Raw genomic sequence first — 25,917 nt, forward strand, 5'->3', positions numbered from 1 at the left:
AAGGGGGTAATTCTTCCCACTGACCATCATACTTATCTATCATGAGTTGTAGATTTAGTACATTTTAGCAGGGGTGTCTTGATACCGACACCAAGTTCCTTAAGCGCTGGGAACTGTCAGTCATATATGGATGTACTGTAAATGCCCGGGAAGGTGTGGAATGGACTAAAACCCAGTGCAGCTGCCAATTACTGGAAAATGGATAACAAGAAACAGAAGACAACAGATCAGCGCTCTATGGGTAAAAGTCATAAATACTTGTAAACCAGTAAAGTAAAAATTAGTTTATTGCACTTGAGAAAGGTTTTGCAGTTGTTGTTCACCTTTCTCAAGTGCAATAAACTCATTTTTACTTAGCCAATGGTTTACAAGTATCTATGACTTTTACCCACAGAGCGCTGTTGTCTTCTGTTCCCTGAGACCGAACTATTATTTTAGGGCTTCTCTGTGTTGAAAAGGTTGAGAAAGGCTGGCCTTGAGGGAGTAGCTAGTTGGCCCTGTATGGCCTAAAAGAAATTCTTTAATTTTGGCTGGAATTCTTCTTTCAATTCTGTATATGGGGAAACTGGGTGATTGTTGGTGAAAATGTAGCAAAATGGAGAAAAGAGTGAAAGAAAGACATGGAAAGGGAGAGGTATTGCCAAAAGCAAATCCTGTTAAGTGTATAGATTGATAAATGGTATCAAATGTAATGAAAATAATGCTCTTTAACCACTGGGTAAAGCTTTCTACTTAAACGGAAACAGATTTCAGATATAAATCTAGCTTTACTTGTTAATTTAATTAATCTAAATAGAGTGGTAGAGGAGGTTAGGAAGGTGAGCTGTTAATCTGCTTACAAGCTTTTACAAAATTTGACCGGAATAGCTGTTTGCTGGCTCATTTTAAGTAGGTGTTCTAGTCTCTTGGACCTGTGCCATTACATTTAGTTTTATGACATTCTTTTCATGTCAGATTATGTTTTTCTCAGTATTACTCTTCCAAAGCTGAACTCCAGGCAAACAGCAAAATTCACAGGTAATATATATATATATATATATATATATATATATATATATATATATATATATATAATGTGGGATGCCTTTTACCTGCCATGGAATTCATATTTCCAGTCCTGGGATTTACGTAGACACAGCACAGCTCTATCTGGCAGGGCTGGAGACCTTATTTTTCTCTGCTGGAGTTCAGTTGCACCCACACACAGGTTTACCCCCTCCCCCAGAGCCTGTGATTGGACAATGAAAGGAGAAGCAGCAGACTGATGAGGACATCTCTCTGTCCCTCTGCCATCTCCCGTTATCAGCTTGTGCCTTGTTAGTACATGAACACGCGCAGCACAACTGACTTTCAATGAAATTCTTTACTATTCCTTATTATTTTATTCAGAGATTCGGATACATCTGAATCTCCGAATGACCAAAAATTTGTCTGAATTTGTATTCGGACCGAAACGAATTGCACATGTCTATTGGCTACCATGCACAGCTGCACCAGATTCTGAGTGCTCCAGCTTTAGTAAATCTCCCCCCACTAGGCTCAGTCCTCAAAGTCTATGCTTGAAATCTTGGCTCTCCAAAATGGCAGATATAGTGGAGATAGCCCGGAGGGATCACTAATAAAGACTGGCAAAGAAAAGTGTGTTGGCAATAGAGGATCTGACAGTGGCAGCCGATAGATAGCCAAGCCAATGCTTTGCGTGGGCACCATGAAAAGAGAATTCTTCGAAGTATCGTGATCTGGTAAACCAACAATGAGGTTGATTTACTAAATCTGGAGAGTGCAATATATGCCTCAGCTCTACATAGAAACCAATCAGCTTCCAGGGTTTTTTGTCAAAGTTTAATTGAACAAGCTGAATTTTGAAGCTGATTGGCTACCATAGACAGCTTCACCAGATTTTGCACTTTCCAGTTTTAGTAAATCCAACCCATTTTGGACTGCAACTTTTTTGTCAAACCTGAGGCCTGAACCATATCATGCTCTTTAAAGCCACCCAAGATTACACATTACAACAGATATTCAAATATGAATTTTACATGAAAATAAGGGTAATCTAATTGTAATTTTCTGATATTAAATAGATACTTTTGCTGTATAAAGCACGATAAAGAAACCAGCAAAGTACCTTGTCTAAGACTGTGGCCATTGGAATTGGGATGCTGGCCTAATCTACATTTTGACTGTACCCTTCTTTCCAATATAAGACTGTGGCCATTGTGGCTAAAGGCACTTCAAATATTTCCAATTGTAATTGTGAATATTTTAATTACTCTTTTGTATTCCTCACTCTTTACGTTTAGTGGCTTAAGTATCTCCATTTGCTATAGCGATGATACAATATCCTCCTATCCATCCTAAGTTTTAACATCTTGAGCCTGTCCAAAACACCTTTATGGAGTCTGTTTATATTTTTGTCTTTGTGCTAGGTCCACAGAGCTACGTGGATGGATTTTTGTTGCCTTATACCACATACACATATTATGTTGATGTTAGGAATGTGCATGGTGCCGTCCGCAGTGCCAAGGTCATGTTTCGGACAAGAGCTGGTGCACCATCTGGTGACATGGACTTGGACCTTAGTTCCCCTGTGGGCCAGTACTCTGTCTCTCTAAATTGGACAATTTTCACAGATGACTCTGGGCCTATCGACATCTTTAGACTGATGTACACTTCAACAGGTTCTCCTGATGTTACTATTGCCTACCAAGGACTTGACACCAAGGTGACAGTACATAATTTAACACCCTTCACCAGATACAATTTTTCAGTTCAAGCATGTAATTCCGAAGGATGTCTACAAAGTCCATTGCTTACATTGGTAACAGCTCAAGCACCACCTGTTGGACAGACACCACCAGTTGCCAAAAATTCAAGCTCAACAGATCTTCATTTACAGTGGTCACCACCACTGCAACCAAACGGTATGTTTCTGTAGTTGTGTTTGTTGGTTGTATCTAGTTGTCTTGGTGGTTGGAAAAGTCCTATATACAAAAGCAGGTCAATCTTATAAACATTTTACTGTAGCTATATTTAACGCCTAAAACTTTTTATTTTTAACTTTTGGACAAAGTGGAGAAGTAATAGAATCCCTGCCAGGTTTTTAATGTGCGTTCTCCAGGTAGACTGTTTATATGTAGGCAACACAACCTCATTTTTGTTTAACACATAAGTCTTGATGTATTTACAACCCAAAAGTCTTTCTTAATATTTTTTTTCAAAAGATGAAAATCTACTAAAATCTTCAGAGCAGAGTACCAAAAAACAAAAAAAAAATACCTTAGCATTCCATGAAGTCTACATAATTTGTGATAATGAGTCAATCCTCCGTTTGTTAATTGAAAAAGCCTAAATGAGTCTTTTTCCAGATAAATGATTCTCTGGTGTCTTATATTGTACCCTCAGACATATTATTTCTGCGGCTCTTGGGCAAATTTTTTGCTCCCTCTTGTTTCTGCGACATCTTTCAGCATCAGAAAAGCTTTATAATGATATTTTGTCTAGTGCCAGATTGTCAAGGACAATTATTTTTAGTGTCAGGATCAATGCTAATTAGAAGTGTTTGAGAACAGATAATCTACACTTCCAAAATAGTTACTGATGACACAGGAATATAATATCATATAATGCATTTCCTCTTGTTAATCAGTCCCTTATGCAAAGGGAAAAGAAAACTGCATTTTTTAATTATATAATGCCTACATTAATAGGGCACCCACAACACGTAAAGTGGCTGTAAATCCTTACATATACCCGGTGAAGTGACTAGCCTCAGGTGATACACAGAGATGGAACAAATCCTCCTACATACGTTGTACCTGTTTATCTGCAGCCGTCTCTTCTCTACAGCCATTCAAAGTCCAGATTTAACACAGCATTTCTGAGCTTCAGAAGGTAGGGGGTGGGGATAGGGGAACTCAGTGTAATCTGAGACCTGAGTGGAGGGAATGGACACAACACCCTCTGCACAGTCTCAGAGGGAAACATGCACAGCCGAGGCTGTCATTTACCTGATGTGTGCTGGGGGGGGGGCTAACCATCTCCCAGGATTGTCTGGTGTGGGCATAGACTGTCAGAAGTGACCGAAGTGACTCATGCAGACAGCAGAAGAATCAGAGAGGAGAATTCACACTAGGTACTTTGGACAGAGGCAAGTACACACTGTAGAAGCTTTGTTAATTTTTCATTTGAGAGGTTTACAACCATTGTAACCTATATGGGAAAACATTTGTGGGCACCTGTCCTATATTCCAAAACTATTAATGTTAAAATGAAGCTCCACCCAAAAGGGAAAGGTGCGTTTGTTTGCACCCTCCTTTCTCCACTGCCACATTTGGCACTTTTTGGTGGGGAGGGAGGAGCGGGTACCTGGTTTTGACAGGTACTTTAAATTTTTTTCTGAAGGAGCCTGAAACTCCTCTTTAATATGAAGTTGAACCCTCATTTGTGCCTATAACAGCCTCTACTCCTCAGGGAAGATTGTCCCCAAGATTTTGGAGTGTGTCCCTGGGAATGCATGCACAGAGGGCATTTGTAAATTCAGGAACTGATGTTGGATGAGAAAACTTGGCTCACAGTTGGAGTTTTTAGTTCATCCCAATGGTATCTAATATGGTCGAGGTCAGGACTACTCAAGTTCCTCCACTCCAAATTTATTAAACCATGGAGCTGGCTTTGTGCACAGGTTTTCTGGATCAGAAAAGGGTCTTTCCCAAACTGTTACCACAAGGTTGGAAGTTGGCAGTTGTATAAAATGTTGACCCTTTGTCAAGTTTATGCAGTCGCTATTAACTCCTTCCTCCCAAACTCCTCTTTGGTATCATTTTTCTGCTGTTTTTTTTTTTTTTTTTTTTTTAGTTTTTGCATTAAGTTTTTATTAAATATACAACATTAAGTCACAATGTCAAGCAAACGTATTTTTGTACAGCAATATACAATGGGATATAACATACGACATGTCATTCGACAAATAACCAATCTCGGCTACAAATTATACATATTGATAGAATAGCATTAAAGTTCTTATGTAGTACTTAGGGAGGAGATTAAAGAGTGTTTAGGCTCGTCAAAAGGACAAAGAAGGCATGGGGTGAAACTTCCAACAGAAACGGCATGTGGATAACATGCCTAGAACCCAGGCCTGCTTCATTTGGCCCCTGCGTGGACAGTTTGGGGTCTTATTTTTTCTCTTTTGTTTATTTTTTTGTTGTATTTTGGTTTTGTGTGTTGAAACTGAAACATGCCAATAAAAAGATATAAAAAAACAAAAAAACACAATTTTGAGGTGAGCTTCTTCTGTCTATAGATGGGTCTGTGCCCTTTAGTAGGTAGGGGACTGGGGAAACTCCCCAGCATAGAGGATAATAGTGACTGGGCGTGGGCTTTGAGTAAGTGAACAAGGAGAAGCATAGTGGAGAGTCCAGAAGGACAAACAGGTATGAATAGAGGGAGAAGAAGAGAAGAGGAAAAAGGAAAGAAGGAAGAAATGTGAGAGGACGGGTTGGAGTAGAGCCAGAACTACCGGGTGGGCTCTCCAATGATAGAATAAAATCAGGTAGAATGACCATGATGGGTCATCTATTTTACTGATATATTTTTTTTAACCAATCATAGTAAACATTTTTTCCATTGTCAAAAAAATGATTATATTGGATCCATAGCGCACCAACAACTGTGGTTTACACAAAAAAAAGGGAGGCAGCATAGTAACAATACAATACAAAACAATAGGGTTAGGAGGCTCCTAATTGTGAGAGCTTACAATCCAAGGCAAATAATATAAAAGTTAACTGTATGGCGATGAGTTACTGGAGAAAGAAAAGTTCATTTTTTTGGTAGAGGTGGGATAGGCTTCCCTGAAGAAATTAGTTTTCATGGATAAAAAACAGAGTAGAAGATAGCCAGAGAGATTTGAGTCGGGGGTTCCAGAGGATGGGAGAGACTTTAGAGAAGTCTTGAAGGTGAACATAGGAGGAGGCAATGAGGGAGCTACAAATTTACATTTATACAAATATGCTTTTATTTTGTTTGTAAATAACTTCACCTTTGCACCAATAATATAATGATAGTTTCATTATAAAAGGGACACAGAATTGAATTTGCACTTTTAAATTATTCCAACACACTAGCTTTTTTAACGTTTATTAGCGGTTTTTGCGGTTTTCCAGGGTTTTTCCGCGTCATCGTTTTTAGCGGTCTTCCTCGTTTTCCGGCGTTAGTGTTAGAGTTTTTTAGTGTTTTTTACATTTTAGCCTGGGTTCACACTAGCGCTATCTCAGAGATTGCATGTGATTCGCACCCGTACTGCAGGTGCCGATCACATGCGATCTCTGAGCAACACGAGTTCAGCCATACAGTTGTATGGCTGAACTTGCATTGGATTCGCACAGAAAATAGTGCAGGGACTTGTTTTTCCCCGCACTAGAATTGGATCGCATGGGTGTTCTCACCTATGCGATCTGATTCATGTGCGAGTTCACAGTTCGCACTGCGATCTGTGAACTAAACTGGGGGTGTCATTATCTTTGTTAACCACTTCAGCCCCGGAAGGATTTACCCCCTTCCTGACCAGAGCACTTTTTACAATTTGGCACTGCGTCGCTTTAACTGCTAATTGCGCGGTCATGCAATGCTGTACCCAAACGAAATTTGCGTCCTTTTCTTCCCACAAATAGAGCTTTCTTTTGATGGTATGTGATCACCTCTGCCGTTTTTATTTTTTGCGCTTATACACGGAAAAAGACCGAATATTTTGAAAAAAAATGATATTTTCTACTTTTTGTTCTAAAAAAAATCCAATAAACTCAATTTTAGTCATACATTTAGGCCAAAATGTATTCCACCACATGTCTTTGGTAAAAAAAATGTTGATAAGTGTATATTTATTGGTTTGCGCAAAAGTTATAGCGCCTACAAACTAGGGTACATTTTCTGGAATTTACACAGCCTTTAATTTATGACTGCCTATGTCGTTTCTTGAGGTGCTAAAATGACAGGGCAGTACAAAACCCCCACAAATGACCCCATTTTGGAAAGTAGACACCCCAAGGAAATTGCTGAGAGGCATGTTGAGCCCATTGAATATTCATTTTTTTTGTCCCAAGTGATTGAATAATGACAAAAAAAAAAAAAAAAAAACAATTTACAAAAAGTTGAAACTAAATGATCTATTGCTCACACAGGCCATGGGCATATGTGGAATTGCAACCCAAAATACATTTAGCTGCTTCTCCTGAGTATGGGGATACCACATGTGTGGGACTTTTTGGGAGCCTAGCCACGTACGGGGCCCCGAAAACCAATCACTGCCTTCAGGATTTCCAAGGGTGTACATTTTTGATTTTACTCCTCACTACCTATCACAGTTTTGAAGGCCATAAAATGCCCAGATGGCATAATCCCCCCCCCCCAAATGACTCCATTTTGGAAAGTAGACACCCCAAGCTATTTGCTTTGAGGCATGTTGAGTCCATGGAATGTTTTCTATTTTGACACAAGTTGCGGGAAAGTGACAAATTTTTTTTTTTTTTTGCACAAAGTTGTCACGAAATGATATATTGCTCACACAGGCCATGGGCATATGTGGAATTGCACCCCCAAATACATTCTGCTGCTTCTCCTGAGTACGGGGATACCACATGTGTGGGACTTTTTAGGAGCCTAGCCGCGTACGGGGCCCCGAAAACCAATCACCGCCTTCAGGATTTCTAAGGGTGTAAATTTTTGATTTCACTCTTCACTGCCTATCACAGTTTCCGAGGCCATGGAATGCCCAGGTGGCACAAAACCCCCCCAAATGACCCCATTTTGGAAAGTAGACACCCCAAGCTATTTGCTGAGAGGCATGGTGAGTATTTTGCAGCTCTCATTTGTTTTTGAAAATAAAGAAAGACAAGGAAAAAAAAATTTTTTTTTCTTTTCTCAATTTTCAAAACTTTGTGACAAAAAGTGAGGTCTGCAAAATACTCACTATACCTCTCAGCAAATAGCTTGGGGTGTCTACTTTCCAAAATGGGGTCATTTGGGGGGGGGGGGTTTGCCACCTGGGCATTCCATGGCCTCCGAAACTGTGATAGGCAGTGAAGAGTAAAATCAAAAATTCACGCCCTTAGAAATCCCGAAGGCGGTGCTTGGTTTCGGGGTCCCGTGCGCGGCTAGGCTCCCAAAAAGTCCCACACATGTGGTATCCCCGTACTCAGGAGAAGCAACAGAATGTATTTTGGGGTGTAATTTCACATATTCCCATGGCATGTTTGAGCAATATATCATTTAGTGACAACTTTGTGCAAAAAAAAAAAAAAAATAGTCTCTTTCCCGCAACTTGTGTCACAATATAAAATATTCCATGGACTCGACATGCCTCTCAGCAAATAACTTGGGGTGTCTACTTTCCAAAATGGGGTCATTTGGGGGGGGGGTTTGAACTGTCCTGGCATTTTATGCACAACATTTAGAAGCTTATGTCACACATCACCCATTCTTCTAACCACTTGAAGACAAAGCCCTTTCTGACACTTTTTGATTACTTAAAAAAATTATTTTTTTTTTGCAAGAAAAGTAATTTGAACCCCCACACATTATATTTTTTTTTAAAGCAAAGGCCCTACAGATTAAAATGGTGGGTGTTTAATTTTTTTTTTTCACACAGTATTTGCGCAGCGATTTTTCAAATGCATTTTTTTGGGAAAAAACACACTTTTTTAAATTTTAATGCACTAAAACACACTATATTGCCCAAATGTTTGATGAAATAAAAAAGATGATCTTAGGCCGAGTACATGGATACCAAACATGACATGCTTTAAAATTGCGCACAAACGTGCAGTGGCGACAAACTAAATACATTTTTAAAAGCCTTTAAAAGCCTTTACAGGTTACCACTTTAGATTTACAGAGGAGGTCTACTGCTAAAATTACTGCCCTTGATCTGACCTTCGCGGTGATACCTCACATGCATGGTGCAATTGCTGTTTACATTTGACGCCAGACCTTAGCGCGAGAGCAGGGGGGACAGGGGTGCTTTTTTTTTTTTTTTTTTTTTTCTTTATTATTTTTTTGATTTTCTATCTTATTTTTAAACTGTTCCTTTCATTTTTTTTTTTTAAATCATTTTTATTGTTATCTCAGGGAATGTAAATATCCCCTATCATAGCAATAGGTAGTGACAGGTACTCTTTTTTGAAAAAATTGGGGTCTTTTAGACCCTAGATTTCTCCTCTGCCCTCAAAGCATCTGACCACACCAAGATCGGTGTGATAAAATGCTTTCCCAATTTCCCAATGGCGCTGTTTACATCCGGCGAAATCTAAGTCATAAAATGCTCATAGCTTCCGGTTTCTTAGGCCATAGAGATGTTTGGAGCCACTCTGGTCTCTGATCAGCTCTATGGTCAGCTGGCTGAATCACCGGCTGCATTTTACATGAAAGCCGACCGCTGGCTGAAAAGAATGATACCAAGATGATACCTAAACCTGCAGGCATCATTCTGGTATAACCACTCAAAGTCGTGAATGGCGTACCTGAAGACAAAAAAATGGTTAACAATAAAGCACAGTAAACGGTAAAGTATAAAAAATTGCATACCTGAAAAGCAAACATGATAAAACATAATAACAATAAAACATTGCAGAATAGAATACAGTAAAAAAGAGCAGAACAATAGAGAGAGAATAGAGAGAGAGAGAACAATAAAACGACAACTATTTTTTTTTTATTTTATATTTTTGTTTGTGTTTTTTTTTTTTTTTTTTTTTTTTACACTTTTTTTGTAACTAACTTTTATAACTGTAACCGGTTCCAGGTTCGGGTCTCTCAAAATGCGATGGCATCTTGGGAGACCCTGTGAAAGTGTGCCTAGTCTGTGCAATGCTGTACCCTACGCTAATACTCAACTAGTGAATGGTAGCGTTCAAAACATTCACCAATAAAAGACCAGGATTGTCAGGACAGGAGAGACAATAATAGCGGGTGTCATGCCTATATCCACGCTTGCTGCAGACACAACATCTTTTTTGGGGGGGTTCGTTCGGTAGGGGTACTCGGGAGGACATAAAGAAAATGCCTCTCATGCAGCCTACTGCATTTGGTTGGGGATGTGAATGGGGGAATTACGGGCGCTGCAGAAGCAGTGGGTTCCCAATTAGGATTGGCGAATGCAGCAGGAAGGGCATTATGGGCACGACGGGCCTGTTTGTCTTCTTCTTGGTGGCAGCGGGACACTACTTGTGCTTGCCACCTCACCAGCTTGAACTGCACTCATGGGACTCGCCACGTCACCAAGTGTTACTGCAGTGCGGGTTTGACTACGACCAGGGTGTTCTAGGCCGCTGGTGCTTGCCAGTTCACCAAAACGCTACCAAAAAAACTGTTAGCGATCGCAGGGATCAGGCCTGACTCTGCGAACGCTGCAGTTATGCGTTTAGTGTTTTGTAAGTGACAGTGATCGATCGATACTGCACTTGGGTGGGCTGGGCCGGGCAGAGGGGCAAAACGCAGGTGCTAGCAGGTATCTGGGCTGATCCCGCTAACACTGCATTTTTGGGAACCCTAAACTGCTGGGGACGCCAGTATAGATCTGATCGGATCAGATATTGATCCGTTCAGATACTATACCACTAAGGGAGGCGTATGCTGCGTGCGTGGGTGTTAGTGGTACTGGCGCTAATCTGACGCTGCCTGGGGCGACGCATATCACCGCCGGGCGATCAGGGGGCTAAACCTTTATTCGGTAATAAGCGGCGGGTGCCCTGACACTATAAAAAAAAATAAACGAACTAACCAGCATCACCTGTAACACTTATACGGTGATCAGTGGTGAAAGGGTTAACTAGGGGGCAATCAAGGGGTTAAAACATTTATTAGATAGTATATGGGGGTCCCTGTCACCATAAAACGCTGACGGCGAACCTAAATATTTACCTCCCTAACTAGCGTCACCAGCGACACTAATACAGCGATCAGAAAAATGATCGCTTAGCGACACTGGTGACGGGGGGTGATCAAGGGGTTAAAACTTTATTAGGGGGGGTTAGGGGGGTACCCTAGACCTACAGGGGGCTAATACTCACTGCCCTACCACTTCTAACTGTCACAAACTGACACCATGCAGTAATCAGAAAAAAAAATAAAAAAATAAAAAAACTGCTTGGTGTTTGTTTGTGACGGGGGGGGGGGGGGGTGATTGGGGGGGGATCGGCAGGGGATTGGGGGTGTTTTGTGTGCCTGGCATGTTCTACTGTGTGTGTGTAGTGTTTTGTGCACTTACATGTCTTCTCTCCTCGGCGCTAGAACGGAAACTGCCGAGCCGAGGAGAGATGACATCACATCCTCTGCCTGTGTGTACTACACACAGGCAGGGGAGGATTCCCATTGGCTGGGAGCGATCGCGAGGGGGGGGCCACGATCGGATGGTCTCCCCCTCGCCTCTCAACTCTCCCAGTCACAAGCCGACCGCCGCTGGCACTGGGGGGGGTCCGATCGGACCCCCGCCCGCGGGAGGCAGATCACGTATGGGTACGTGATTCTGCCTGCCCGTGCCATTCTGCCGACGTATATCGTCGTTAGGCGGTCGGCAAGTGGTTAATAACACCTGCAGCGGTTCGCACAAGGCAGTGTGAACTGCCTGCAGGAGGGGAGCAATGCGGGAGCCAGCCCTGGAATCTCGATGGTTCCCGCATCGCACTAGTGTGAACCCAGGATTTTTTTACTTCTTCTTCAATGGATCAAAATGTCAAAAAATGCTGGTGAGCCACGTTTTTGAGCGTTTATTGGCGTTTATCAGCGTTTTTGACGTTAGAGCATTTTTACAGCAGAAAACAGCTGAAAAACTGCTCTCAGAACCCACTAGTTTTGGGGGTTTTTTTAAAGCCAAAAAACGCTCAAACCAAAAACTGCTGATAACAGCCTATGTGTGCATGGGCACATAGGATAACATGATGGGGAGTTTATTAACTGTAGAAAAAAAAAGTCTGAAGCCAAAAACAGCAGCTGAAAAATGTCCAAAGTGTGCATGAGGCCTTAGACCAAAGGGCCTGGTATGCTCTTGGAGGGGAACCCATGCCGGTTTTTTATTTAAAATTTGGCGTGGAGTTCCCCCTCAAAATTCATACCAAACAGTGCCTGGCATTAGTATCCAAGTCGGATCCCCGTGCTTGTCGCTCTTTGGGAAAGGAAAAAACATTTTTTCTTTCCCGATGAGCGAGCCAGCTCGGCGCTGCTATCCGCAGCTGACACAGTGCACTGCAATTACCTGCGGCTAAATCGCTCCTGGACGCAGTCAATTCTATTTTTTCTATCCGCACAAAACCGCATGTGATCAAAACGCAGCTAAATGCAGTGTGTGAATGGGGCCATAGGAAAGCATTGTGTGCGTTTAGCTGCGGTAGAAAACGCAGCTAAAAGCACAATTCTATCCGTCCGTGTGAAAGGGGCCTTAATATACACGGGACGTTTTACAACCTCTCCTGAATAATTTAACTTAGCAGAGAGTAACCGACATTTAAAAATGTCAATTTTCTAAATTTTAAATTTTTTTTTCAACTAGTCAAAAATGAAAAATGCCTGTAAACGAAATGCGGCTAAACGCGAGTTACCGCTTTTACACATGTTTACCAGCTGTTACAGATGTTTGGCGCTTCAAATGCTTCTGAATATCCGTCCCAAATGCATTTTTTTTTGCTTTTCCAAAAAATGCTTCTAAACTCAACTGCCTAGAAACTACTGTAAAGGACCCTGTCTGTGTACATGTACTGATAAGATAACATAGAGGAGAGTTCAGGGGCAGCTGAAAAAAACACCCAACTGTTCCTAAACGTCTGTTTACCAACATCGGTGTACATGTAGCCTAAAATCTAAAAGCTAACATTTATTATTTTGAAGATTATCAATTTTTAGATGCCATAGCTGCGTTCGTTTTTTTTAGGCTTTCTTTCCTTTATACCAGTGGTCTCCAAACTGCAGCCCGATGCGGCCCTTTGCCGGCCCCATTTCATCCACTGACACTGACGACGGGGCACAACTCCTCCCACTGATATCAACAATGGGGCACAATTCCTCCCACTGACACCAACAATGGGGCACAATTCCTCCCACTGACACCAACAATGGGGCACAATTCCTCCCACTGACACCAACAATGAGGTACAATTCCTCCCACTGACACCAACAATGGGGCACAATTCCTCCCACTGACACCAACAATGGGGTACAATTCCTCCCATTACCACCAACGATGGGGCGCAATTCCTCCCACTGACACCAACGATGAGGTACAATGATACCAATGATGGGGCACAATTACTCCCACTGAAACCAACAATGGGGCATTATTTTTTCCCACCGACGTCGAGACCTTCTACTCCCACTGACCACAGTACGGCCCTCATAAAAGTCTGAATGACAGTAAATTGGCCCTTTATTTAGAAAGTTTGGAGACCCCATGTTTTATACTTATCTGGTGATCCTGCCAATAAGCCCATTGTTTTTTCACAGACCAATCTGACCTGCAGATGTAACAGTTAGATGTTTGAGACAAATCATTGACAGGGGACTTACAATGGTCAGCGGTTATTTATTAATGTAAAACATTTATCCCAAAAGGAAAAATAAACTGTTGCTGTAACTGCTTATAAAGTGTTAGCTGGAGTTTGGCTTCAGTTTGTGTATCTAAATCTGCTAGTACATCTAACACTCCCCTGCTCGCATGACTGACAATGCTGCTGTCCAAAGATGTCTCTGTGCTCCTTCATCCAGAGTGAGGGGGCTCCAATACAAGAGGTGTGTTACTGGCCAGATCACTGGGTGAAAATAGAGGGAAAAGGGCCTAAAAAAAAAACAACTAATACAGCCACTATGGAAAAAGAGTTAGCAGGCTGACATTATTCAAACACCGCCTATAGGCTCAATATGGGAGACCACACAAATGTTTTATATAAAATCAGGGCTTTTTTTCAGCAGGAACGTGGAGGAACACAGTTCCGGCACCTCCAGCACTCAATGTATTTAATGGCAAGGGGTGCAGGGGTGTACTGGAAAGCCCATTGATGGTGGTTGCTGGGGGTTCTATTGTTGAGGAAGGGGTTTGTTGTTGTTGGGAGGTCTTATGTTGCTTGGACGGATCTGCTATTGTAGGAGGGGTCTATTGTTGCTGGGGGGGTCTTATGTTGCTGGGAGGAATCTATTGTTGAGGGATGGGTATATTGTTGCTGGGGGGGTCTTATGTTGCTGGGAGAGATCTATTGTTGAGGGATGAGTCTATTGTTGCTGGCTGCTGGAATGTCTATTAATGTTGGCTTTTGGAAGGTCTATTGTTGCTGGGGTTAGATCAGTTTTTGTATTTTGTTGCACAGGGTTTATTGTTGCTGGGAGGATCTGTTGTTGCTGGGGGGCCTATTGCTCCTGGGGAATTTATTGTTGCTTAGGGGGCTATTGTTGCTGGCTGCAGGGGTTTTATTATGTTTTTTTTTATTATCATTAACAAATTCCATACAGCTTACTTAGCACCAAAAAATTATACTTGGATCTGTTTTCTCTAAAAAAAGAGCAGTGCTGGGAGGTGGGTAAGGGGTGGAACCAAGGAACAGTGCTTAGAGGTGGGTAGTGGGCAGAGACAAAGGGTGACTAGGAAGAGGGGGGTACCTGCACCTATTCTCTAAGAAAAAAAGCCCTGTATAAAATATATGTTTTATTCAGGCCTGACAGAAATATACAGACGTCTACATATACGATCGTATTTTGCTGTATAAACAATGTATCTGTCATTTCCAGTAACTGTAGTGGGGCATAATATCCTGATTATTTAAAAAATATAAAAGGCGCCAACCTATGTAAATGCGTGTGACAGCTGCACTAATTAATTTAAATAAACAAAAAATATAAAGTAGGCGCTAGTTAAACTATATACATCCTAAAATTAACTAGTGCTAAGTAATGAAGATTACACGTACTGTAATAATAATCACTATTGTGCAATGCCAAAAAACAAAAAACGCACATAAAAAATTGCAGAAAAGATTCCACAAAGGCCGGCTGGGCCACAAAGCGTGTGTAATGGTATTGTTACAATTTGCCAGCATGGGGTTCCAAGTATTTCTCCTTTCCAGCTCACAGACGCTCCTTCTCCTCAGCAGGATATACACCAATCACCCAAAAAAGAAGATCGTGCAAAATCCCTTTTAAAACCAATCCTCAAATATATGCGTCTACATGTCAGGGTGCTCAGACCGGCACCAGCTTGACCAGCATAAACGTTTTAGTTCAAAGAATAATATCCAACACACTGCCCTTACAATGGTACAGACAAAGGCGTTGTCTGTCTCATCAGATTCCGGCGTGCGTCTCATTGCTCAAACGGACGTGACGTCACATGCGGTAAACAGGAATAGCGGCGGCGATCCGGCCTCTATGCATTGCGCTATATATAGCTTCACCAGGAAGACTGACTGATCTGACAAGATCCGCTGAAAACAGACGCATGGCAATACATTCGACATCCGTCCAGCGGGTCGGATCGGATGAAAACGGACACGGGCTGTCTGTTTTCATCCGCACTCCCCATAGAGGAGAGCGGGACTCTGACTGGTCAGTCTCTGCACAGTGAGCGGAGAGGGACCTGTCATCTGCCTGCTCAGCGGGGATCAGAGAATCGATCCCCTGCTGAGCAAGCAGAGTCTGTCAAAACGGATACGTCCCTTGTGAAAGGGGCCTTAGGCTTGAGAAATAATGAGACCATGATACATCCAGAGCATTTTAGGATGGTTTTAATAAATATTAATCAAAATGTTGTTTTGTAACAGTGAACATTGAATTTGTGATTTATTTGCTCCTGAAAGGTCCCACGGGGATTTTTTTGTCTGTATGTGTAGAATTAGTTTTCCTATCTTTATAACCAATATATTATGAATGTGGTGCAAGTAACAATACTGGCACGCACACGTATATCATACTTTTTAGTTCTATAAATGCATAGTTCTTTATAATGGGACCTCATAGCTATTTACCTTTTGTGCAACTGAATAAATCTCTATCTTTTCTATAGGCGTTATAATAAGGCATGAACTATACATGAGGCGCATACACCAGACTGTGGAGAGGCGTGTATTCCATGCCAGCGGGTGGCTGAACCCTCAGCCATTGGTGGAATCTGAAAATGAGAATGCGTTGCAACCACCAGTTACCAGCACTATAATCACTAACCTGGAGCCAAACACAGAATATGAGTTCTGTCTTGTCACCACTAATATGGCTGGCAGCGCTGCCTCTGTATGGGTAACACTTAAAACAGAAGAGTCTGGTAAGAATTTCTAAATATATTTTCCCAAATGTTTTGAGCATTAGTTTGGGTTATACCTTTAAATGTAGTAAAAATACAGGACAATATGAATAGGCTATCCAAGGTAAAAGCATTCAGTGAATTACTAGTGTTGCATACCTCCCAACTGTCCCAGATTTGGAGCAATGTCCCTCTGTCCCTCATTCCTCCTCATTTGTCCCTCATTTTGGTCTGATCTATATAGTTGTATATAAAATGCGCTTTTTATCTTTCAAAAAGTGTTTCCCAGTGCTAAACCTTTCACCCAATTTCTAAATTACTGCATGTGTACATTTTAAAAGCCAGATATAAAGAAATAGTAGTGGTAAAAAAAGCACTTGTGGATTTAATTAACATTTTTGGGGGTTAATTCTCCTTTAAGGGGGTGTGACATGGGGCGTGTCCTATGCCTTCATACATTTGCTAATAGGTGTCCCTCATTCCCATGTCAAAATGTTGGTAGGTATGGTGTTGGCCAAGAAATATTAGAACTCTGCTAACCTTAGAATGTCCAGTCTAATGCCGCGTACACACGATCAGATTTACCGACAACAAAACCGTGGATTTTTGTTCGAAAGTTGTTGGCTCCAACTTGTCTTGCAAACACACGGTCACACAAATGTTGGCCAAAAATTCCGAATGTGAGAACGCAGTGATGTACAAGACATACGACGAGCTGAGAAAAAGGAAGTTCAATAGCCAGTGTGGCTCCTTCTGCTTGTTTCCAAGCATGCGTGAGCTTTTGTGCAATGGACTTTTGTACACACGATCGGACTTTCAGACAACAAGTTTTGTTGGCTGAAAATTTGAGAACCTGCTCTCAAACATTTGTTGGTGGAAATTCTGACAGCAAATGTTCGATGGAGCATACACACGGTCGGACTTTCTGACAACAAGCTCACATTGAACATTTCCCCTCAGAAAATCCGACCGTGTGTACGCGGCATTAGGCTGCTAGGCTAAATTTAGTTTTGGGCTTTACTGTAGTCAGTGGAGCAACAGTAGATTGTTTTTGTCTGGTCAGGGTTCCCAGGCTGGGTGTTTGATTTCTTCTTCCTGCTTCTGGAAGAAGCTTCTAGAATATAGGGCAAGGAAAGTCATATGGCCAGTATGAATGTTTATCATACTCCAGCCAATCCTTAGAAGTAGGCATCCACAATGTGGCTGGGGAGATGATAAATGTTTGGGAGGCCTTTCCAGAGTGTCTCGTTCTCTCAGGGAGGGCTCCAGTTCTCCTTGGGCTGCTACCCCTAGGATAGAGCTACTGAGACAAGAGATTGTAGTCTTGGCCTCAGCTGGACTGAAGACCTGGAGGAGATTGCTAATGGACTTTTGCAGGAGGGCATTGTCCTGAAGTCCTGGTTTGGGGAAGGATATTTTATTTCCCTCACTGAGGATCTACCTGTGGATGCTGAGTTTCAGACAGCTCCTAGAACACTGTGAGTAAGACCGGATTTAGAACTTTAACCACTTGAGGACCAGCCACCACAGTTATACTGCGTCAGGTTGGCTCCCCTGGGAAAATCACCGTAGCTGTATGTCGGCCACTTTAAGACCACTAGGGGGCCAGCAGCGCGATGACGAAACTGATGCGCGTGCCCGGCGGCCGCGATGTCCGCCAGGCACCCACAATCGCTCCTGAGAGAGACAGAACGGAGATATGTCAATGTAAACAGACAGATCTCCGTTTTGTTAGGAGAGAGGAGACAGATCTGTTATTCATACTAAGAATGAACAGCGATGGGTCTGCTCCTCCAGGCAGTCCCATCCCCCCACAGTTAGAATCACTCCCTAGGACACACATTTAACCCCTTGATCACCCCCTAGTATTAACTCCTTCCCTGCCAATGACATGTATACAGTAATCAGTGGCTATTTTTAGCTCTGATCGCTGTATAAATGTCAATGGTCCCAAAAAAGTGTCAAAAGTGTCCAATCTGTCCGCCACAATGTCACAGTCCCGCTAAAAATCACTGATCACCGCCATTACCAGTAAAAAAAAAATTTAAAGATTAAAATGCCATAAATCTATCTCCTATTTTGTAGACGCTATAACTTTTGCGCATACCAATCAATATTCGCTTATTGCGATTTTTTTTTTTTTTTTAAATATGTAGAAGAATACATATCGGCCTAAACTGAGAAAGAAATGTATTATTTTATATTTTTTGGGAGGATATTTATTATAGCAAAAAGTAAAAAATATTGCTTTTTTTTCAAAATTGTAGGTTGTTGTTCATAGCGCAAAAAATAAAAACCGCAAAGGTGATCAAATACCACCATAAGAAATCTCTATTTGTGGGAAAATTGGACATCAATTTTGTTTGGGTACAGTGTCACATGACCGTGCAATTGTCCGTTAAAGCAACGCAGTGCTGTATCGCAAAAAATGGCCTGGTCATTAAGGGGGCATAATGTGGTTATGGATAGGAATTTCTACTATGAGGTTTGACCCTGAACCCCACTGATGTTCAAGTTCTTCAGCAATAGATTCTAAAAAGACATCCCCTAGACTGAGCCTGTGTTGTCAGCGTGCATGGAACTGTGCTTATTGATGTCGGCCCTTGTGCGAATAATAGAGACCTGGGTATGTTCTCAGTGCTACACAGAGATGAAACAAATCCTCCTATATAAGTCGCACCTATTTGTCTGCCCTCTTTTCTCCAAAGACTCATAAGGCACACATTTTGCACAGCAGAGGAAGAGGGCTGGGACCTGATATCATACACTGCAGAACCCAGAGAGGAGAGCTGAGTGTAAGCTGAGACCTGAGTGGAGGGAATGGATACACCCCCCTCTACTCAGATTATAGGAAAACATGCACATCTGAGACTGCCAATAACCTGCTGTGTGCTAAAGGGGGGCCGAGGGCGTCCCCTGGGATTCCCTGGTGTTGTCATATACTGCCAGTAAATATACTAAGAGGGTGGTGGCTGCGCTGTGATAGAAAAGGAAAGGGAAGGGGGTGGGGGTAGGTAAGGGGGGGCTATACTAGATGGATCAAATGACCTCCGTTATAAATAAATGATGTGGAAACGAGATCACAAATGCAAATGTATGAACAAATAAAATAAAAAATAAGCACAAGCAAATATCAAGGGATAATATATCCCAAATTCCTGTGATCAAATCTAAATGAAAATACAAATAAATGTATATCAGCAACGTATGTGCAAGGGTATATGAATCTGCTAGAGAAGGAGCATAAATCCGAAATCTATCGTGATAACATGAAAAAGTGCTCCAATAACATTACTAGAACCATGTGTATAAAAATAGAATATAATATACAATTAATAATTAAGTCCACACGTGAATAATAGACAATGTGAATACAAAGTGGATATAGGTGTCCATAAAAATAGTCAAAGTGATTGGTGTTGGTGTCCCGCCAACACTTGGCGAAAAAATACCATAAAAATAAAAAATGATAATAATAAAGTTGACAACAGTCCCACCACCAGATGTAACAATCCTGGATATAGATAAGATGTTGATGAATCAGGGGGAAGGAAAAAACCAGTGTGCTGACAGGTGGGGGCACCTTCGTGTTCCCAGGCCCCTTACCTTACAGCTGTAAGGTATACAGCATATGCCGAGGAGGCCCCGCAGGCGGGGGAGTCCAGCAATCCAGCAGATGACGTTGGTTGGTGATGCCGTGTATCATATATAAAAAACAAAGAACGAGTGGTATATGGTATGATACCGTTTGATGTAAAGACACAGGTGGGAGAGAGGGGGAGGGGGGGTTGCACTCACTTTTGGACAATGAGCGCACGCCTCAACCCACAAACGCCGAGCTCGTATAATCCCAGACTCTGAATCTTCTGAGGGACTCTTCCCGCTTCCAAATCCACCACCCGTTGTGCAGAGTTGTTTAGTGCGGTATATAGGAAACTTCCTTCTACTCCACTGCCTCGCGCACACACCGGAACGCGGCGGGAGATGATTGGCCACAGTACTGCCAGTAGTGACTCATGCAGATAGCAGAAGGAACCACACTATGTGCTTTGGATAGAGGCCAGTAAACATTCTAAAGTTATATGCTTTGTTTATTTTTCATTTCTGAGGTTTACAACCACTTTAAAAAATCCTTTCATTTTGTCCATTCAGGTGGGTATGCGTTTTTTGCATACATGGAAGTTGACTTTCCATTTACAACAAGACTCTAACCAGATATAACACACAAATCAATATTGTGTATTGTGGTATGTTAGCACACATGCATCAATGTTCATTGTATTGGGCATCAATGGGCTGCCTAAAACACTATAACACAACAAAGAGGGGACATATACCATTCCACAAGGCACATTAGTACCTTGCCACTTGCTGTACTAAACTGCAATGAATGTCCGTTGACATGGTGCTTTAGAATGAATGACACCTGTATTGCGCATTGCCATGCATTACTGCAAGGCAATAGTTAATTAGGATTAGATGGTAGGTCTATAAAGCCCTACACTTGTGCAAAAAGTACAATATAACTAGTTTGTGAAAATATATAATTGTGTTTTAAATTAAAGTGTTTCATATACAGGTGCATCTCAAAAAATTAGAATATCATCAAACAGTTCATTTATTTCAGTAATTCAATTCAAAAAGTGAAATATATTATACAGATTGATTACACACAAAGTGATATATTTTAAGCATTTCTTTTTTTCATTTTGATGATTATGGCTTACAGCTAGTGAAAACCCAAAATTCAGTATCTTAGAAAACTAGAATATTACATTTATTTTTATATTACAAGACCAATAAAAAAAGGATTTTTATTACAGAAAAGTTGGCTTAACGAAAAGTATATCCATGTACAGTATAGGATGCACTTAATACTTGGTTGGGGCTCCTTTTGCGTGAATTACTGCATCAATGCGGCGTGGCATGGAGGCGATGAGCCTGTGGCACTGTTGAGGTGTTATGGAAGCCCAGGTTGCTTTGATAGCCACCTTAAGCTCATCTGCATTGTTGGGTCTGGTGTCTTACATCTTCCTCTTGACAATACCACACAGATTCTCTATGGGGTTTAGGTCAGGCGAGTTTGTTGGCCAATCAAGCACAGTGATACCATGATCATTTGTCAGGGAAGACGTCTGCAAGGTACTACTGTTGTTTCCAGGCACATACCTGTGCGCAGGCGCCAACCAAGAATGTCCAGAATGACTGTGGGAGCTTCTGCTGATGCGCATGCGCGTGTGCGAATGGGACCGCGCATTTAAATGGAGCTTCAACACTGGCTGGTTGCTGCTTGGTCTACAGCCTTACCTGAATCCTGATTCCTGTCTGTTTGACTTCTGCTACCGATCCGGCTTGTTCCCTACTACCGCTGCCTGCTTCCGGCCCTGACCCCTTAGCTTTCCACGGACTATTCTCTGTCTCCAGTTCCTGTTATCTAGCACCTGTTACCGAACCTGCTTGTGACCCGACCCGACTATGCTTCTGCCTGCTGTCTATGCCTGATTTGCCCGTCTGTTGACAAAGACCTGCCTGTGACCCGACTACACTTCTGCCTGCCACTGCCCGATCTGCCTGTCTGCTGCCTACCCGATTCATCTGACCCTGCTTCTGGCTGTCCAGCCTGCTGCAAGTTCCTGCGTCCAGTGTTGCATCTCTACCCATCTCCTGCCAAGTCTGCAAGCCATCTGCCCTGCCTGATACCCGCTGTGTTCCGGCTTCCTGCTGCAAGTTCCTGGCTTCCGCTGATACAGACTTCTGAACTGATCATAGGCACTCTTACCCCACCATGCTCCTGAGCCTGCTGTCCCACTATCAGGGATTCTCGAGCTGGAGCTGTACAAGATGCCTTCCTCTACACATCAGGCTCACCCACCAGGTACGTGACAGTACCAAGCAGCCATGACTGAACCTGCAGGAGGAACCTCTCTCGTATCTGGAGTCTGCCAGAGCATCGCAGGCTTGACACAAGCAATCAAGTCCCTGCAGGAAAAGTTTGTTCAGCTTGAAGAACGTGTGCAGGTCCTGCCTCTTCCTGCCATTCCTGCGGCAGCATCTTCTGAAATTGTGTCAACCCGGACAGTGTCCAGTACTGATTCTTCTACAGTGATGACATCCCCCGAGCCACGAGTGCCTTGTCCTGAACGGTTCTCTGGTGACCGGTCCAGGTTTAGAGCATTCCGCAATGCCTGCCAGCTCTATTTTTCACTTCAACCACGGACTTTCTCTACCGAGACTACCAAAGTGGGGTTCATCATATCTCTGCTCCAGGGTGAACCCTAAACCTGGGCTCATCGTCTGTTGGAAGTAAGGGATGCACAACTTGATACCATGTCCTCCTTCTTCCAGGCTATGTCCCGATTGTATGAGGATCCTCAACGAACTGCTACTGCCAAGTCTTCTCCCCATGCACTCCAGCAAGGCCACCGAGCGGTCGAGGACTATGTCACGGACTTCAGATGCTGGAGTGCAGACACGGGTTGGAACAACGCTGCATTGCGGCATCAGTTCAGCCTGGGATTGGCAGAGGATCTGAAGGATGAATTAGCTTGTGTGGGGGTGCCGAGTTCTCTAGAGGACTTAATTTCTGTATCCATTCAGATTGACCGTCGTCTCCGAGAACGCAGGCAAGAAAGGTCTACTGGTCCATCCCAACCCGTATGGATGATACCTAAAGTTCCAGTTCGGGCCCAGCCAATACCTGTTAAGTTACCTTCACCCAAATCGACAACAGCAACGTCCACACGACTTGGCCTGATCCGACCGTCACTCTCTTTTGAAGAACGGACATGACGCTGTCAGGGCAATCTCTGCCTCTACTGTGGAGGGGCCGGCCATTATGTACGTAATTGCCCAACTAAAGCACGTAGATGTCTCACCGCTTCTTCAGTTACCCAGTCAGTCCTGCCAGCAACTTCTGCTTAACTGGTGCTTCCCATCACCTTCCAACTTCCAGGCAGAAGCGTATCTACAACAGCAATTGTGGACTCCAGGGCCTGCAGTTGCTTCATTGACTTGGCATTCGCAGATCAGCAACATATTCCTCTTCTACCAAAGGAGCAACGACTTACTCTATTTCTGGCCGATGGCTCCTGTGTTAAGTCTGGACTGGTGACTAAGGAGACTCCTCCATTGTTGACTTTGACTCCCACCAATCACAAGGAACTTTTACGTTTAGATGCAATTTCCTCACCCCTGTTTCCTGTCATTCTGGGCCTACCATGGCTTCAGGCCCATAACCCGCTGATTGATTGGAGCTCTGGCAGCATCAAGTACCAGTCATCCTACTGTAAGGAGCACTGTCTATCTGAGCCCAACATGTCACCCACTGCGCTACTTTGTATGGACATTGATACTGAACTTTACCAAAGGGTGCCCAAGGCCTATCATGAATATCTGGACGTTTTCAGTAAGCAGGGGGCAGACACCCTACCTCCACAGAGAGCCTACGATTGCCCCATCAAACTCCTGTCAGGGGCTGCAATTCCATTTGGTCAGATCTTCCCTCTGTTCGAAAAGGAACTAGGTGCTCTGAAGGAGTACATTGATGAGAGTCTTCAAAAGGGGTTCATCCACCCCTCTACTTCACCTGCTGGGGCGGGAATATTCTTTGTGGAGAAAAAGGACCACTCTCTACGGCCATGCGTAGATTATCGCGAACTAAATAAGATCACGATGAAGAACCCTTATCCCCTTCCTCTGGTTCTAGAACTTTTCCAAAGACTTCGCTCTGCTTCTATCTTCACCAAACTAGACTTGAGGGGAGCCTACAACCTTATCCGCATACGGAAGGGAGATGAGTGGAAGACTGCCTTTTGCACTCGTTTGGCCATTACGAGTACCTCGTCATGCCATTTGGTCTGTGTAATGCGCCAGCTACGTTTCAGCACTTCATTAACGACGTCTTTAAGGACTACCTGGACATCTTTGTTATCGTTTACTTAGACGACATACTTGTGTTCTCCACTTCTCTTGCAAGTCATCGCGAACATGTCAAGAATGTTCTCTGCCGCCTCCGCTTACATGGACTCTATGCCAAGCCAGAAAAGTGTGATTTTGAGCAGCGAAGTATCCAGTTCTTGGGGTTAATCATCTCCACCGGTGGGATTGAGATGGATCCCCAGAAAGTCTCAGCAATCCTTACCTGGCCAGCCCCCACTGATAAGAAAGGAATCCAGCGATTCGTGGGGTTTGCTAATTTTTACCGCAGATTCATCAAGAACTTTTCGGCTATCATCACACCCATCACACAACTTACCAGGCAGGGTGTCCGTTTCCACTGGTCCCCCGAAGCCCAGGTTGCCTTCGAGACACTTAAAAGACTGTTTACGTATGCCCCGTCCTAAGCCATCCAGATCCAGCGCTTCCTTACATTCTGGAGGTAGACGCTTCCGAAAGTGCTGTCGGAGGGGTTCTGTCCCAGCGTCAAGGTCTAAAGAATCTGTTTCACCCTGTAGCCTTTTTCTCTCGGAAGCTCGCCCCTGCTGAGAGGAACTACGATGTCGGCGATCGTGAACTTCTTGTCATAAAAGCCGCCCTCGAGGAATGGAGGTATTTGCTAGAAGGGGCAGCACACCCAATACTGATATATATACGGATCACAAGAACCTTGAGTATTTACGGACTGCTAAACGGCTGAAACCTCGCCAGGCTCGTTGGACACTTTTCTTCTCAAGGTTCCTGTTTCATATAACCTACAGACCTGGGTCTAAGAATGTCAAGCCTGACGCGCTGTCGCGCATGTTCAAAGATCCTAAGGACTTGCCAGTGTCAGACACCATTCTGCCAGCAGGAAACTTCCTACTACTACAGACTGACTTGGTGTCTCAGCTAAAACGAGCTTCCACAGTTACCTCTGCTCCCACCGGGGATACCCTTCAGGCAAGGGAGGGTCTTCTTTGGAAGGGGGACCGAGTTTTTGTTCCATAAGGAGTTCGGTTGCCGGTGTTGGGTTTTTGCCATGATCATCCCTTAGCGGGGCACTTCGGGATTCGCAAGACAATGGAGCTGGTGCAATGCACTTTCTGGTGGCCTAATCTGGAAAAAGACTGTAAAAGCTACGTACGTGCATGCACAACCTGTATCCGGAGTAAGAGCACCCGAAACAGGGCATGGGGCTTGCTCAGACCTCTGCCTGTGCCCGACAGGCCTTGGTCCATGATTTGGATGGACTTTATAGTGGAATTACCACCTTCTGAAGATTGTACGCCCATCTTTGTTATTGTGGATCGCCTGTCCAAGATGGCCCACTTCTTACCCTTAAGGGGTACACCATCTGCTGCAGAGACGGCTCGAGTGTTCATCAGGAAAGTTGTGAGACTTCATGGGGTACCTGTTGATATCGTATCTGACCGAGGGGTCCAATTTACATCCAGATTCTGGAAATCACTCTGCGAGACCCTGAAGATCAAACCCTCTATGTCGTCCACATACCACCCACAATCTAACGGACAGACCGAACGGACTAACCAAACTTTGGAGCAATATATCCATTGCTTCACATCTTTTGTCCAAGATGACTGGGTGTCTCTCCTACCATTAGCCGAGTTTGCTTATAATAACTCCTGTCATTCAGCCAGTAAGCAGTCTCCGTTCTTCGCAAACTATGGCTTCCATCCCACCTTCTTGCCTGACCTTGTCTCGGAGCCCTCAGT

At 43.3% G+C, this 25,917-nt stretch overlaps 1 protein-coding gene across 1 annotated transcript in view; it reads left to right on the forward strand.

Annotated features, from left to right (window-relative positions):
* The window catches only part of USH2A (usherin), a 1,400,924-nt gene that overhangs the window by 350,042 nt on the left and 1,024,965 nt on the right, over positions 1-25,917 (forward strand). The window contains exons 17-18 of the mRNA XM_073628975.1: positions 2,430-2,924; positions 16,034-16,288. Coding sequence (XP_073485076.1) covers positions 2,430-2,924; positions 16,034-16,288 — 750 coding nt within the window. The remainder of the gene's footprint in view (positions 1-2,429; positions 2,925-16,033; positions 16,289-25,917) is intronic.

Source organism: Aquarana catesbeiana, linkage group LG04 (assembly GCF_042186555.1).
Source record: "Aquarana catesbeiana isolate 2022-GZ linkage group LG04, ASM4218655v1, whole genome shotgun sequence".
NCBI lineage: Eukaryota > Metazoa > Chordata > Amphibia > Anura > Ranidae > Aquarana > Aquarana catesbeiana.